Below are 15827 nucleotides of genomic sequence, written 5' to 3'. Positions count from 1 at the left end.
TATCAATTTATTTTTGTATTTGAACATATAAAAGTTTTTGTTGCTAAAACATTAATAGTTTGTATGTATAGTTTGAAATATTTGAATTCTTAAGATAATGCAAACAATCTTTGTAAAAAAAAAGGCAATAATTCACTTGTCAAGATAGTATCGATCGATCTTTCTGAGTAAGATTAGTTTGCTCTGCCTGTCATTCAGACCCTAACAATCAAACACAGAGATGCGACCTGCCGTCCAGTTTCTGTTGACGTGGTAACTGTTATCAGTCTGTGGGAAATCTCCAGATATTCATGAAGAGAAGTTAGCAAAACAGTGCTATTAAAAGGGAGAAGTCATGCTGGACTTTGCCATATTTGCTGTCACGTTTGTCATCATTTTGGTTGGCGCTGTTCTCTATTTGTACCCGGTGAGTCTCTGCAAATTTGAAGTTAGCATTAGTTAGCTTTCCCAGTTATGACCAAAACCCTCATTAAAAAGTAATGATTTAATGTTTATTTGCTCACTGCCAAGCGGGACCACCTCCTATAACATAAATGAAGACCTTCAAATAATTGTTATACCTGTCTCCCCATTTCGGGTAACATCCAACACACTTATCAATTACCTAATTCAGTGAAATGTATATTTAATTAATTACAGTGGGCGGTAACAACCACGCTTAAGTACCATCTTTGAAAATGGATGCTGTCAAGTACCCAATTTCTATGCCGATTTCCCCCAAAGACCTTATTAAGTAGTCAGATGAAATAATAGTTTCATATATTGTCTAAGTAAGTTAGAAAAGATGAAATTGGCTGAGATTCAATACAGGTTCATTGAACAGTACTTGATCTAGCTGTAACTAGGATATTCATAATAACTAATCCATGAATTCATATGAAGAAACAGTAGATGTGAGTGAAAAATGTATAAATAAATGCAATTTCTAAAAATGTTTTCAGTCATCCAGAAGGGCCTCTGGTATACCAGGCCTCAATCCTACCGATGAGAAGTAAGTTGTCATATTGCATTCTCTTTCATTCAATAACAGGATATTGCAAAGATCAATGAGTCAATTCCAAACAAATACAATTGTATAATGTGAAAAGGATATTCACTTTCCCCTCTTCTCTCTCAGGGATGGGAACCTGCAGGACATCGTGAACAGAGGCAGTCTGCATGAGTTCCTGGTCAGTCTGCATCTGCGGTTTGGCTCCGTGGCCTCCTTCTGGTTCGGGGGTCGCCCCGTGGTCAGCCTGGGGTCTGTGCTCCAGCTCCAGCAACACATTAACCCCAACCACAGCAGTAAGTTGGACAAAGTCTTACAAGTTAGGGAAATGCTTACATTCCCATGAAGCCTTTTAATATTTGAAATGAAAGACTTGTCATAGTTGCTGCTGTCTCATTGTTTCTTACACCAGGCGCTAGCTGAGCATTAAATAATACTGATCTGCAATCAGAGTTAAGCTGGTGAAATAAACAAAGTGAATATGTACATTGATGGTTGTGGGTATAAAAGAGTGCTTTAACCTTTATTTCTTGCACATGTATTTATTGTAACAATTTAAATGTGATCTTAAAAAGAGTCTGGAGTTTTAGGTTCCTTAAAAGCTCTTACATTTTACTTTCACAAGACTGGTTTTCACTCACAAGGAAAAAATAACATGTTGTCTTTGTGTCTCTGTTCTTGTCAGCTGACTCCTTTGAGACGATGCTGAAGTCTCTGCTGGGCTACCAGTCAGGAACGGGAGGCGGGGCCACAGAGAGCGTGATAAGGAAGAAGGTTTACGAGAGTGCCATCAACAACACGGTGGAGAAGAACTTCCCCCTGGTGCTAAGGGTCTGTATCTCTCGTGGTGTGCAACACAATAGAACTAAGTTGAGTTGAAAACAAGCGTTTAGACATATTCCCCACTTTCTTCTCATAGCTGGTGGAGGAGCTGGTGGGGAAGTGGACGTCCGCCCCGGAGGCTCAGCACACCCCTCTGTGTGCCCACCTGCTGGGGCTGGCCATGAAGACCGTCACCCAGCTGGCTCTGGGCGAGACGTTCAGGGACGACTCCGAGGTCCTCTCCTTCCGCAAGAACCACGACGCGGTGAGAAGACAGTGGAGTGCAGCTCTTACACAAATGTTTTTGTGCAGCTGATTCTGGTCTTTCCTCCGCTCCTGTGGATTGCAAATGTGTACTTTTGCATAAATGCCCCCCCCATATATTTGTTGAACTGTCTCCTTTAATCTGTAAGTTGGGATGCTACAGTCTGCATACTGCTGGAGTGGCTAAATAAATGTTTTTCTCTTCTTCCTACTCTCCAGATCTGGTCAGAAATTGGAAAAGGGTACTTGGACGGCTCCCTTGAGAAAAGCTCCAGCAGGAAAGCACATTATGAGAAGGGTGAGTGGATTTATTAAAACCAAACTTATTATATGTGGAATTGTTGAAAAAGGGCTGCTCAATTATGGCAAATATCCTAATAGCAAATATTTTAGTCAATAATTAGATCACGATAATTTCATACCTAACTATAAATGTACATAAACATTTAAATAAATCATATCAAAAATAAATAAGTTAAAATGTGTAAGTGCACTTCTACTATGTACATTTTCAAAATATAAAATAATATATAAATATGTCCAAAATAAAAGATATGTTGTGACAGCAGCGTTTTTCATATTCGCTAGGAGCCCAAATCCTAATCAAAAACAGATGAAACCTGATTTATGGAAGCTACCTTCTGTTGTTCTTTGAGTCGTTGGGATTGGGTGTGTGTGTTCATGAGCAGCTTTGTGTTGTTGTGCTGTGGAGAAACAGCAGGGAAAGTTTGCAGAGGATCAGACTTGACCTGTGTGTGTAGATCTGCTACACACACACACACACACACACACACACACACACACACACACACACACACACACACACACACACACACACACACACACACACACACACACACACACACACACACACACACACACACACACACACTGCACAACCAACCTTTTCAGCATCCTCAGGGAACAGCTTCTGTCGTCTTTGGGGACCTTTATTGATTTATGTGCCAAGGACAATTTGACTGGAACTTGGCTCTTGCTGGAGTTCATTATAGAGGCTGTGCAAAAGGCAGGAACGCAAGATAGATGCTTGAAATGCAGTCTTTTTAACATGTTCAAAGTTGTGAAAAGATAACGGATTTTTCGTTTCCTGTGTGTTCAGCTCTGTCAGAGATGCAGTCCGTGCTGCTGTCGGTGGCGAAGGACAGGAAGGCTCAGAGGAAGCAGACAGCGTTTGTGGACGCTCTGCTTCAGTCCAGCCTCACAGAGCGACAGGTGAATACTGATGAAGCCACACACTCTGCTTTCTATTCCAAAAAGGTAACTTAAAGATCGTGACAGTTTCCAAAAATCGACTGAAATGACTGTTTTTTTCCCAGATCATGGAGGACTGCATGGTTTTCACTTTGGCTGGATCTGTCATCACTGCCAACTGTAAGTGACACAAATCACAGTCAATTGATTTATTGATTCATACTTTATATTAAAGGCTGCAATAACATGTCAGTTATTCAAAGAACCCGCAAAATATCACATATCGTTTATTTCCAAGTAGATTTTACTTTATCACCAGGACTTCTCTCAGGTTTCTGGTTCATAACATGAATTATTAAGAGGATATTAAAAATTCCGGTGAAAGCAGAAGACCAACAACATAAATATGGAATAGAAAAGGACAACAACATTTTATAAGACCTAATGAAAATAGGTATTACAAAGTTTTCTTCACATGCAGGCCCGGTTCTACGGGGGTGCATAGGCATGCATGCACCCTCAGTTGAATGTTATGCACCCTCTATTCAAAAAAGAGAAGGGATTATACTGCTTCCACAGCAGGGACACACATCTGTGGATAATCATTTATACGAAAATGGTTAAAGCAACCATCACTAAACGTCAGCAACACTGCATCTACTGCAGACCGTAGCAACAGGTCAGATGGGGACATCACGTTACCCTCCGTTGTGGACACTAGCTTACTCCCGTCTGACTCGCCCCCGGAGCAGCAGTCTTCGTCGCCCGAAACAACGCCACCCCTTTGAGGCCCGCAGGTGCCAGGGGACCTCGGCAAAACAGAGCCTGCCCAGGTATATCTAAACAAGTACCCGCCTGTGCAGTGGGGTAAGGGGGTTGTTACGTCCTCACTAGGGATGAGGAACTGCAACACACCAGTTGGAATTGGTATAATTATAAATAGTTTGAATGTATAACAGGTAGACAAAATGGCAGGCAAGCAGCCTGAAACAAACAAGGTGCCACAAAAACACCAGTTTAAATAACAACCAAAAGTGGCCACGAGGGGGCGCAAGTTTAAATGGGCAACCAAACGAAGGGAGGACTCTAATAAGTGAGCCTACTTAAACACAAAGGTATATACAGTTGCAAGAAAAAGTATATGAACCCTTTGGAACTTCCTGGATTTCTGCATAAATTGGTCATAAAATGTGTTCTGATCTTCATCTAAGTCACAACAATAGACAAACACAGTCTGCTTAAGCTAAAACCACACAAACAATTATATGTTTTTATGTTTTTATTGAACACACCATGTAAACATTCACAGTGCAGGGTGGAAAAAGTATGTGAACCCTTGGATTTAATAACTGGTTGACCCTCCTTTGGCAGCAATAACCTCAACCAAACGTTTCCTATAGTTGCATATCAGACCTGCACAACGGTCAGGAGGAATGTTGGACCATTCCTCTTTACAAAAGTGTTTCAGTTCAGCAATATTCTTGGGATGTCTGGTGTGAATCGCTCTCTTGAGGTCAGGACACAGCATCTCAATTGGGTTGAGGTCAGGACTCTGACTGGGCCACTCCAGGAGGCCTATTTTCTTCTGTTGAAGCCATTCTGTTGTTGATTTACTTCTGCTCTTTGGGTCGTTGTCCTGTTGCATCACCCATCTTCTGTTGAGCTTCAATTGGTGGACAGATGGCCTTAAGTTCTCCAGCAAAATGTCTTGATAAACTTGAGAATTCATTTTTCTGTCGATGATGGCAATCTGTCCAGGCCCTGAGGCAGCAAAGCAGCCCCAAACCATGATGCTCCCTCCACCATACTTCACAGTTGGGATGAGGTTTTGATGTTGGTGTGCTGTGCCTTTTTTTCTCCACACATAGCGTTGTGTGTTCCTTCCAAACAACTCAACTTTGGTTTCATCTGTCCACAGAATATTTTACTAGTAGTGCTGTGGAACATCCAGGTGCTCTTTTGCAAACTTCAAACGTGCAGCAATGTTTTTTCTGGACAGCAGTGGCTTCCTCCATTTTATGACCAACTTATGCAGAAATCCAGGTCATTCCAAAGGGTTCACTTTTTCTTGCAACTATACATAACTAAACAGGAGAACCCTCACTATTGCAGTGGTGCAAACTAAAGAAAAGGAGACTGTAAGAAAACACAGCTAAACTAAACAACTACAGTCAACGTAGAGGCTAAGATGCTCTAATCACATTTAGTCACATCTAATCATATCACACTACCAAACACAGAGCACATAAGTTAAACACAGAACAAAGAGCAAGTAGCGAGAGGCGTCTGTTCACTCAACAGAGCCTCCAGAGTGACGGAAGTCATCTCCAGCAGGTGCTCGCCGGCTGTGCGCTGCGATTGCAGTGCGTCGTGCCCGGCGTGCTCCAATCACAATCCTCAGGGGACGGACCAGGAGATGGCAGCCAATGACATCAGGGCAATCGTACTGCTCATTTACATACAACATAGATTAACACAATAAAGACGAGCCGGAAGGCAGCAGCCGTAACAGCGGTTATGTTGCAGCTCGTGGTATACAAATAGACAATGGAATATTCATGTGAAAATAGTGCCATATTCTGCCATGCCTGGAGAAATGTTGGGTCAAAAAATAATGCATACAATAGCACAGATGCCTTCACCACGAATGGCTACAAAAAGATCTCATATCCCAAGCTTATCAACGAGCTGATGCTGCAGCTGAAATGTTCTCCAGGTCACAAAGTCAACCTCACATGATGATGTGATACCAGTTTTCAAGCTCTTCCCAGAGTATATGGGACCAAGGTGATGATGTAGTAGGCTACATGCTTTTAATAATACTTTTGCCTTTCAATGTTTGCCATTTCAAACCATGAGCTGGTTCAAATCATATTTGCCTTCATTTACAATATGTTGTCCTTTGTTTTATCAGTACAGTTTTGAAGCTTTTGTGCTTTTCTTTCCCATGCATAGTCCACTTTGGACTATATGAAATATTTCAGATTGCACTTTTAACTTGAAATGTTCTCACTTGCTTGGTTTCAAAACATAACAAATGCCATAATCTGTTCATTGGGAGCATCAATGCTATTTTTCATTGCTGTTGCCGGCCACTATTGCTCACGTAAACCTACTACTGGAACCGGGCCTGTTCACATGTCAGGAGGACCACAAGTAAATCCCGAGTTGTATATTTATTTTATAAAGTCAAGTTATATTATTGAGCCACTGTATGTCCAGAAACAGCAACTTAGGAACAAGGAAGTTAAAATGTTGTGTTTCTGCAGTGTGTATCTGGGCACTTCACTTCCTGTCCACCTCGGAGGACGTTCAGGACAAACTGTGCCAGGAGCTGGAGCAGGTTTTGGGTTCAGACCCCATTTCATTAGACAAGATCCCTGAGCTGAGGTAAGATTTTTGGAGAATGGCAATGGTCCAATTTTGGTAAAGCGTAGAGAGATATTGCACAGATTTAATTCAAGGTCATACTAGCTACATGCATGAACATCCAGGTGATGCTGCTGTGTTGTATGACCTTGATCTGATCATATTCCTGTGTCTGACAGATACTGCCAGCAGGTCCTGAACGAGACGGTGAGGACCGCCAAGCTGACCCCCGTCGCTGCGAGGCTGCAGGAAGTAGAGGGCAAGGTGGATCAGCATGTCATCCCCAAAGAGGTATCTGCTTCCTGCTAAAAATAATACAGCCGGGAAACCACACAGTTTACTCTGGAGATGTATAAAGAGATTGAACAATAATAACTTTGTAAATCAAAATGAAAATGCTCTGCTTTCAGACTTTGGTCATCTACGCTTTGGGAGTCGTCCTTCAGGATTCTGACACGTGGAGCACCCCATACAGGTTCAACATTAACATTTACTTTTAAAAATGGCTGTCCAGAAATAACTACAAGGCTCCTTGTTCAAATCAAGTATTTCTCCCAAAATAATTTCTCTTCACACTTTGTTTTTTTAGGAACTTAAATTCAAATGACTTCTTGATTGATCTTAAAATATAAAATGGACCCAAAAGGATCTTTGAAATGTATAATCTGTGAACCTTTTCATAAGCATACTGGTTTTTTTTAGCTAATTTTGGATATTGCTTCACAATGTTCAACATATGACTAATAGAAAAAAAAATGCAAGTAGTGTTCCTTTTCCTCATTACTGAATCTAAATAATGATAATTGTTTAAATGAATCAATTTAATCAGAAAGTACCTCTTGGAACAAATTATATAGATGGTATGACAGCATCACATAGTGGGGCTTATCTTTCAGGTTTCAAAGGTTGGTTTGTGCCATTTCTGATCTGTGATTACTGTGACATCCCCTCAGGTTTGACCCGGATCGATTTGAGGAGGAATCGGCGAGGAAGAGCTTCTGTCTTCTCGGATTCTCAGGGAATCAAACATGTCCAGAACTCAGGTAAAGTCTAGACATAGACGGAGCTAATACTGAGAGCAATGACAGTGAGTAGAAGTGAAAAAGTGTCTTCAATAACATTTCCACCATCCATCACATTTGGTCTCTTTGACAGGTTTGCCTACACTGTGGCTACTGTCCTGCTCAGTACGTTGGTGCGGCAGCTGAAGCTTCACCCTCTGAAGGGGCAGGTGGTGGATGTGAGATCTGAGCTGGTATCCACGCCTAAAGAAGAAACCTGGATCACCGTCAGCAGAAGAAAGCAAAAATAATCGCTGAAAAGGGCTATTTCTAACACACGTCTTGATCAGAATAAATCAACTGCTATGGTATTTTGTCGCAGATCTAGTCTGTCACTTTCCTCATTCACGTCAGCCTTTTTAACAACACCATGGTAGTTTACACTTTTTGAATTATAGCCTTCTTTAGAATCATTATTGCAGGTTATTCCGAACTTGCCAGAATTGTTTTATGTACAGTCATCGTTGCACCACCATTGCATTTACATACTTGTCTTTCCCGTGCTCTTTTTGTACAGCAATCTGAGGCCTTAAGCACATTAGTACCTTGTCTATCCACAGGTCAAATTTACACTTGTTCAAATGTGTTAAAGTAGGGGGAACTTGATGGTTTCATACTCTATGGAGGAAAAAACAACTTGTTCTTGCAAAGGTTTTTCTATAGTTCCTAATACTGCCTTGAAAATCCCCAATAACATGTTTGTCTTTTGATATGGCCCATGTAGCATTTCATTTCTTTTTTAAACAAATGCATCTTGAATATTAATAAATATATTAAAAGATTTTGAAGTGTTTGAGTTATTCCTTTCATTGTATTTGCCCCAAATTTGCATCAGTGAAGAGTCACTCACTGTAAATGAGGTTTCATTTTTAATGGATGAATTATTACAGACGCCCTTTGTCAGCTAATATATGCTTCTGAAGGGCCCTCGGGCAAGACTGTTTTTCTTCACATGGTACGCTCAGTAACCAATTATTTTGAGACGGAATGAGAAAGGAATACAAAAAGGATCCCTCTAGGGAAATAAATATATTAATTATTCAATCCACCATGAAAATACTATATCCCAAATTCATAATCAGAATACTTTATCCGCTCAATGAACTACATCTCTGGTCTCGCATAGTAGCCTACACGTCACCAACACCAGAATGAGGTGCAAAGTATGAGGTGGAAATCATTACAGTCTGGGGCCTTATAGCTGACGTAGAGCAGACCAGTTACTACCAGTTACTTTCACTTTCGCAGGAGACCACGGTGAAGTTAGTTTTAGGTTGGATATTCGACAGCCATTCGCAGACTCGCCAGCAGCGTCAGTTTCCCTTGCTGCTGGCTGTACGACGGGAGAAGCCCATCACTGCAGTGCGCAGTACCTCAAGATGGGCGGGAGCCTGAGGCTGAGAAGGAGGGGCGTCCCGTCACGTGCCTCAAAGGTTGAGAAGGAGGGGCGATCTTGAGGTACTGCGCACTGCAGTGAGGGGTACTACTACAACGGGAAGATCTCCGCGAAAATAGGCTTTAACTTAGGGACAATCAACAAAGGACATTTCAATTACACAAGAACAATGTTCCTTTTAATAAATCGACAGCTTCCCGATCGTGTGATAATAATATTTTAATGTTTTATTGTTCAGCTTTGCCAAAAGCCACTGTGTCAAGTGTCCTTCTTGGGTTGCCGTCCGGAGTTCTCCAATATGGCGGACCATCTTGCATGGACACTGCAGATCGGGTAGTGACAATGGGAAACGACTCGCTGGTATCTCGAGCTGAGCGCTCATTGGTGTTTTTTTACCACGTGCTGATGATGAAACTCTCCAATTGGCTTGGCAAAAGTTTGTTGTTGTTTTGTGTCAGTTTTACGCAGTGCTTAATTTGTAAATCATAAGGTGCCGGAACGCAAAGTACATATGACAGCTCAGGGATGACGAGACGCGTACAGGTCCCGGAACGTATACAGAAAAGGTGCTGAAAACAACATGAAAATGTCCACTTGCAACGCTGTGGGACTTACAAGCCTCAATTTCAAATAGTATCCATGGTATAAATGTTATGACGATAATTTATAATTTTTTAGGCTAGTACGCACAACATAGGCAAATGCCCACATCACCACAGGTGGGACTTCAGTATACAGCCAGCAATTAATTTCTCAACAGGTTTAACTTGTAAAAAAAAAATTGATTAGGCCTATTCAAAGATTGGCACGGCGGCCTATTAATAGACAGTATGTTTGCTCACCATATTTAGTTGTTTAAGACACCCCACATCACGAGCATGTCCGGATTGTCCTCTATCTCTTTTTTTCTGCTTTTACTGCGTGTGTCTGTGGCAGTTCTGTGTCCTTTGGCCACCCAGGACCTCACGTACGGGACTAGATTGAATTTAGCCAGGGGGGGTCCAACAAGATTTAGGAAGAGTAAAGATGACATGGTGGATGTGAGCAAAGAGCTACGGTTGGGAGTGCAAATCAAGTTCATTTGAGAAAATCCGCGCTCACATTCAGCACTTGCAATGGGAATGCTGTTGACAGCAACAAGTAACTCCATCAGCTCATCGGGGTGTCTTTACCATCTGAGTCTCTGTACGTTCCGTAGGCCCGTATGACTGCGCGCGGGTTGGCAATGTTGAAGCACTGACACAGTGACTCGACCTCAGTCTCTCCATACAGCGCACCTGCGTCCTCGGGCCAGTATTGTGCGTAAAGCACCTTCAACTCCTCAATGAACTTGTTATATCCAGTTTTATCTGGCATCCGGCCTCCTTGAGATAACATACGGTCCTCCAAGTTCTTGGCCACAGTTGGAAAAAACTGCTTGGGGTCGAGTGATCTGTCGCTTGATTTTCCTCCATTCAGCGTGATGCCATAAAAAGAGTTTTCCTCAATTCCCCTTTGGCTCAGTTCAGTGTAGCGACCTGGCCGATCCGACATCGCCTCAAGTACCCTGATTTCCCGACAAATTGACTTGTGTGCTGAAATGACGGTAATGTCTCGTTTTTGAAGCTCGACTGAGAGCTCAGATAATTCTTGCAATGCATCGCACATTATGCCTAAATTGTTCACAAACGCATGCGAAGATAAGCGCATAGCAAGCCCACTGTATGTTTGCTTTGTGACACTGTTACGGGAGGGATCTTCTGATGCAGTTTTGAAATGCTTGTAAAGTGCTGGGTAGTTCTTCCACACTGCTTCAACGGTTCTAAAACTTGATGCCACCCATCTAGTGTCTAAAATACGACCTATTTTGCATAGCTGGACATCCAAGCTCTCAGCTGACTCTCAGCTCCATTCGATTTTTGTTAGATGTGCTATACAGTGCATATATCTTGTCCATCAATATTTTAAAGTGATTTATAGCACCCATCTCTTTCACTACGTCTGCGACTGCAAGCTCAAGCCTGTGGGCTGAGCAGTGCCACACAGTAATGTTGGGGAACATGGCCTGGAGCCGACACGCCACTCCGCTTTTACGCCCTAACATAACCGAAGCACCATCACAAGTTACTCCAATGAGGGTCTTAGAGAGAAAATCCTGTGTCAAATGCAGGCGCTCCAGAGCAGACAACAGTTTGTGGACAATACCTTGAGCAGTTAGATCATCTAGCTCTACGAGTTCAGTAAAAATGTTTGTAGGCTTGTCCATATCGGGCAACTGAGCCCTAAGGTATATTATCAAGCAGCTCTTTTTGCTTAAACTGGTTGACTCATCCAGCATTACACTGATTTTGGGAGTGCACTGTACTATTTTTTCATACAGTTTTCTTTTCATTTCTTCAGAAATATGTTTCTGTATGTTTACACATGCAACATTGGAATGTAAAATTCTCCCCATATCGAGTCCATTTAATTCTTGGCAATCAATCTCCTGTTCGAAGCCATATGCGGGACGGTGGCGTTTAGCCTCCTTGTACGCCGTGCGAAATACGCGAGCTGTAGTGGCCATCTGTTCAGACTGACTATTAATTATAGACTGTCCTAAAGTGTCCACTTTTGCCTTTTCAAGAATGCTTGCTGCTGCTAGGTGAGCCTTGGTACGGGTATGTTCAAATACTTTTTTTCTGAGTGCGCGTTGCTGTTTTATAATATCTGAAGCAGATGAGGTTACTGTGCATAAAACCCACTCTTTTGCAAGTTTCATCCCTGATGTCTTCTCTGCCCCCAAAGTCCCCACCGCCTTACACGTTGTGCAACCCAAACCTGATTTTCCCCTAAAAAGCCAGGGATAGTAAGTCTGCTTCACTTTTAGCTGAGCTTCTGTCCAAACAGTTGTGCATCCCATCCCTGACCTGTCGCTGGACGTCCCACACTCTTCTACGCTCAATGCGCTCTCCTCTCCTACTGAATCTTCCTGCTGTAAGCCAGCTGATGTCGCGGTTCCGCTCGCCTCTTGCTCCGGCTGTCGTACCGGGCTAGTTGATGCCAGGGTACCCACCCGTTGCTGTTGGTGGTCCACCTGGCTGACGGTAGCTGGCTCCTGTTCCGGCTGGCGGTGAACCTGACCCGCTGCTGCCACGGTGCCAGCCTCCTGCCCGGGCTTGGCTAGCTGTCGGTTAGCTAGCTGGCTAGCTGTGGCGGCGCTAACCTCCTCCTGGTTTTGACCATCAACATGACCGCTGCAGCTGCCCTCGTCGCTGCTTGTGGAGGCTTTTCTGACTCGTTTTGAAGTGTCTATTACCTCTTCCTTCTTTTTGAAGAAAGACAGTAAATTGAACTGTCTTTTTGACATGCTTGCATTGAATCACCGTTTCTTCCTCTCTGCGACGTGCTCCTCATGTGGCGAATTTCAAAAGTGAAAGACGTTTGTCCGTTGGTCCAGCTTTTCAGTGCGTCAACACAGATCTCCGACTCTTTCAAATCTTAATCTTAATAAACGACATGAAATTCTTGGGAATTTTTCTGTAAATTAATATCTGCATATTTTATTTCATTTTAACCATTTTTAATTTTTATTTTTTGTGAGAGGTACCGGATCTGCCCAAATAGGTGCCGGAACACAGGGTGGCCAAAATGAAGAGGTGCCGGATCCTGTTCCGGAAGGATCCGGCTCAAATTAACCACTGGTTTTACGTCGCCACTTCCATTCACATTTTTCATCATTGTTCCACAATGTTTATCATCATGAAATTAATATCTATATATTTTATACTATACTTGCACTGCTTACCGTTTTCATACTTTATATATCTTAGCATATTCATTAGGGGTGCACCGAATGGGAAATTCTTGGCCGAAACCGATACCGAAAATAGGAAACAGTTGGCCGAAAACCGAAGGCCGAAAATGATTAATAGAAATATATATATATATATATATGTAATGTATACATTTTTTACCAATGTTGTTCAGCTACCTGATTATGGAAAAAGACATAATTATAGCAAAACTTAACTTAAATAATAATCACTATTATGGGTCCATAAAACATTTATTCAGCACTTTTGAATGCATATGTAGCCGGTCTGGGCCTACTTCTCAGCAGACCCTTGCTACGACTCTGCGTTGTGTTGTGCGTGTTTGATGGACAAGGAGATTCGGTTGTTGTCTTTAACCGAAACTGTGGCGTATTTATTCCTCTGCATGAAGTAAACACAATAATGCAGCAGCATTAATAAACATGGACGTCTGCAACACACCAGTCTCAGTCTGCCATACAAACAACTGAGAGACTAGTCCTTATAAAACATTCAGATATCAAATCTGTCACAATAGATCACAATACACTGTACAATTACAGTTACACTGGAAATGTATACACCACCGGCTAATTAGTATTTTTAGACATGTAAATAAAACAATAAAATAAACACATAGTACAAAACACAATAGACCAAAACATGGGAGCAACAAACATACCTGCATGAAGTAAACACAATAATGCAGCAGCATTAATAAACATGGACGTCTGCAACACACCAGTCTGTGGTGGGGAAAAGACGCCATTAAACATGCTGCAGGTGCTGTGTGTGAGTCCTCACAAGTGCTGCTAAACAGTACACTTAACTAAAAGTTTGCTAAAACACTCAAACTTCTGCAAAACAACTACACAGCAACACATTAGCACCATGGAATGATATTATAACCTTGTTTCACAGTTTAAGATTATATAAACACTGTAAACATCATTTAGAACAGAAATCTACAAAGAGCTGGATAATTGTTCTGAGAGCTGCTCAGTGTCTTACTTGCGAAAGCTATGGGACGGGCTTTACTTTCACCAGCTGCTACTTGTGACAACACTGCGCCAAGCCCGTCCAAGGAAGCATCAGTTGACAGAATCAGGGGACGTGAGAAATCAGGATGTGCAAGAACCACACAGTCCAGCAGACTTTCTTTAAGACTGTCAAAGGCGATGTCACACTCTAGAGTCCAGTCATCAGGTTTCAGTTTCCTGAATGTTCCTGCCTTCACATTCACTTTCACTTTCATCCTTCCTCTTCTCTTTTGTCCAGCAGTCAGAGCAAAGAGTGGCTTGGCAATGGAAGAGCAATTAGGGATGAAGTGCTGGTAGAAGAACGCCATGCCCAAATAGGATTTGATCCTCCTTACTGAGGGTGTACATCCGTCATCTTCCATGAGATCAGACTTCGACATAGTGGATATGACTTCCACCTTTGCGGGATCCACAGCTACTCCGCCGCCATCTATGATATGACCAGAAAAACTTGACAGACGATCGCATCAGGTGACACTTCTTAGGACTCAACTTGAGGTTGTTGTCTCGCAGGCGCTGGAAGACGACCTCCAGTCTCTGTAGGGCCTCCTCTTCAGTTGATGCGAAAACAAGCAAGTCATCCAAATAACATAATAAGCTGCTGAAGTTCATGTCCCCAAATATACTCAGCATCATGCGCATAAATGAGGCAGGACTATTGCACAGTCCCTGCGGCATCCTGTTATACTCATGCAAGCCTAGCGGTGTGGTGAAGGCTGTGTATTTTTTGTCCTCTTCAGCCATGGGGACGTTGTAGAAGCCGGACGTTAAGTCCATCGTGCTGAAGAAGGTGTTCCCTCCCAAGGCAGCCAAGCAGTCTGACTGATGTGGAAGAGGATGGGCGTCCTTGAGTGTTCTCGCATTCAACCACCAGAAATCGGTGCAGATCCTCAAGTTTCCGTCCTTCTTCCATACCATCACCAGTGGTGAGGCATACTCACTCACAGATTTCCGAATGATCCCTTGCTCCTCCATGTCTGTCAAGACTTGACGTAGTTTCTGGTAGTGAGCAGGGGGTACTCTCCGGTAAGGAAGGCGGAATGGGCGATCATCGGTAAGTCGAATGCGGTGGACAAAGCCCTTCGTCTCACCGCAGTCCATTTCATGCTTGGAGAAGACATCGTTGTAACACTCGAGCAGTTGGACTAACTTCTCCTTCCCTGTGTGGCTAGTATGACAAGGTTGTATGTCAAGTTTGTCAAGGCCAACATCTCGCAGCCTCTGTTCGAGATCTGAAGGACTGGTTGGTGTATGGTGCTTGCCTGGGACAGCCTTGTCAATCTGACTAGAGCCTTGGAGGAGCTCAAAATGTTCTACAGCTAAGCAGGGGGACACATCTGCCAGTTTACAGTTCCTCTTCAGCGTAACTGGTCTATCAGACAGATTGGTGACCTTCATGGGGACCCACCTATCACCCCACAGAGGTGTCACAATCCGGCCAACCATGATGTTAAGTGGCATGGACTTGGATGAGGTCGGCTCAACTATCACAGTGCTTCCCGGTGACATGGGAGTATCGTTAGGTAGCTTACCCCAAACGAGGTGTTCTTGCATTGCTAGGAGAGTGACTGACTGCTTCAGCTTGACTGTGCCAATTTTGTCTGGTAGCTCCTCACCCCTCCAACGGGATGTGTTCGCCATGAGGTCCAAGAACTGTTCACACTCTGGGGATGAGGAAAGACTGCAAACGGAGATAAGCCGCCAGTAATCATCACTGTTCTTCAACTTGCGCATGAGAAACTTGATCACATTTGTGCCAATGATGAGATCATCTCGCTGGCCTGGCACCACAAGAACTGGAACGATGCAGCTCTCCCCATACACCTTCAGTTCAACTTCGTACATGCACTTCGGTTTAGTGAGTTTCCCTCCACACCCAACTAAAACCACTTCCTGAGTCAT

General features: G+C 43.0%; 1 protein-coding gene across 1 annotated transcript; it reads left to right on the top strand.

Moving 5' to 3' along the window:
• The first annotated feature begins 93 nt into the window (after positions 1-93).
• cyp20a1 (cytochrome P450, family 20, subfamily A, polypeptide 1) lies at positions 94-8498 on the top strand. Its single transcript, XM_079672684.1, has 13 exons — positions 94-406; positions 942-991; positions 1118-1284; positions 1674-1819; positions 1908-2075; positions 2294-2372; positions 3195-3307; positions 3412-3466; positions 6556-6676; positions 6835-6946; positions 7066-7130; positions 7609-7698; positions 7811-8498. The coding sequence occupies exons 1-13, from the start codon at positions 335-337 to the stop codon at positions 7965-7967; spliced, it is 1395 nt and encodes a 464-aa protein (XP_079528810.1). The 5' UTR covers positions 94-334; the 3' UTR covers positions 7968-8498.
• Positions 8499-15827: the final 7329 nt, after the last annotated feature.

This window comes from Notothenia rossii, assembly GCF_949606895.1.
Source record: "Notothenia rossii genome assembly, chromosome: 3".
Taxonomy (NCBI): domain Eukaryota; kingdom Metazoa; phylum Chordata; class Actinopteri; order Perciformes; family Nototheniidae; genus Notothenia; species Notothenia rossii.
The sequence above is the reverse complement of the archived record's forward strand: the minus strand, read 5'-3'. Positions and strand labels throughout refer to the sequence as shown.

Excerpts from the sequence above, each read along its gene's own strand:
- cyp20a1 (XM_079672684.1), top strand. The coding sequence starts at position 335 with ATGCTGGACTTTGCCATATTTGCTGTCACGTTTGTCATCATTTTGGTT. Across the intron at positions 2,076-2,293 it reads TCCGCAAGAACCACGACGCG|ATCTGGTCAGAAATTGGAAA; the intron begins GTGAGAAGACAG and ends CCTACTCTCCAG. Across the intron at positions 2,373-3,194 it reads GAAAGCACATTATGAGAAGG|CTCTGTCAGAGATGCAGTCC; the intron begins GTGAGTGGATTT and ends CTGTGTGTTCAG.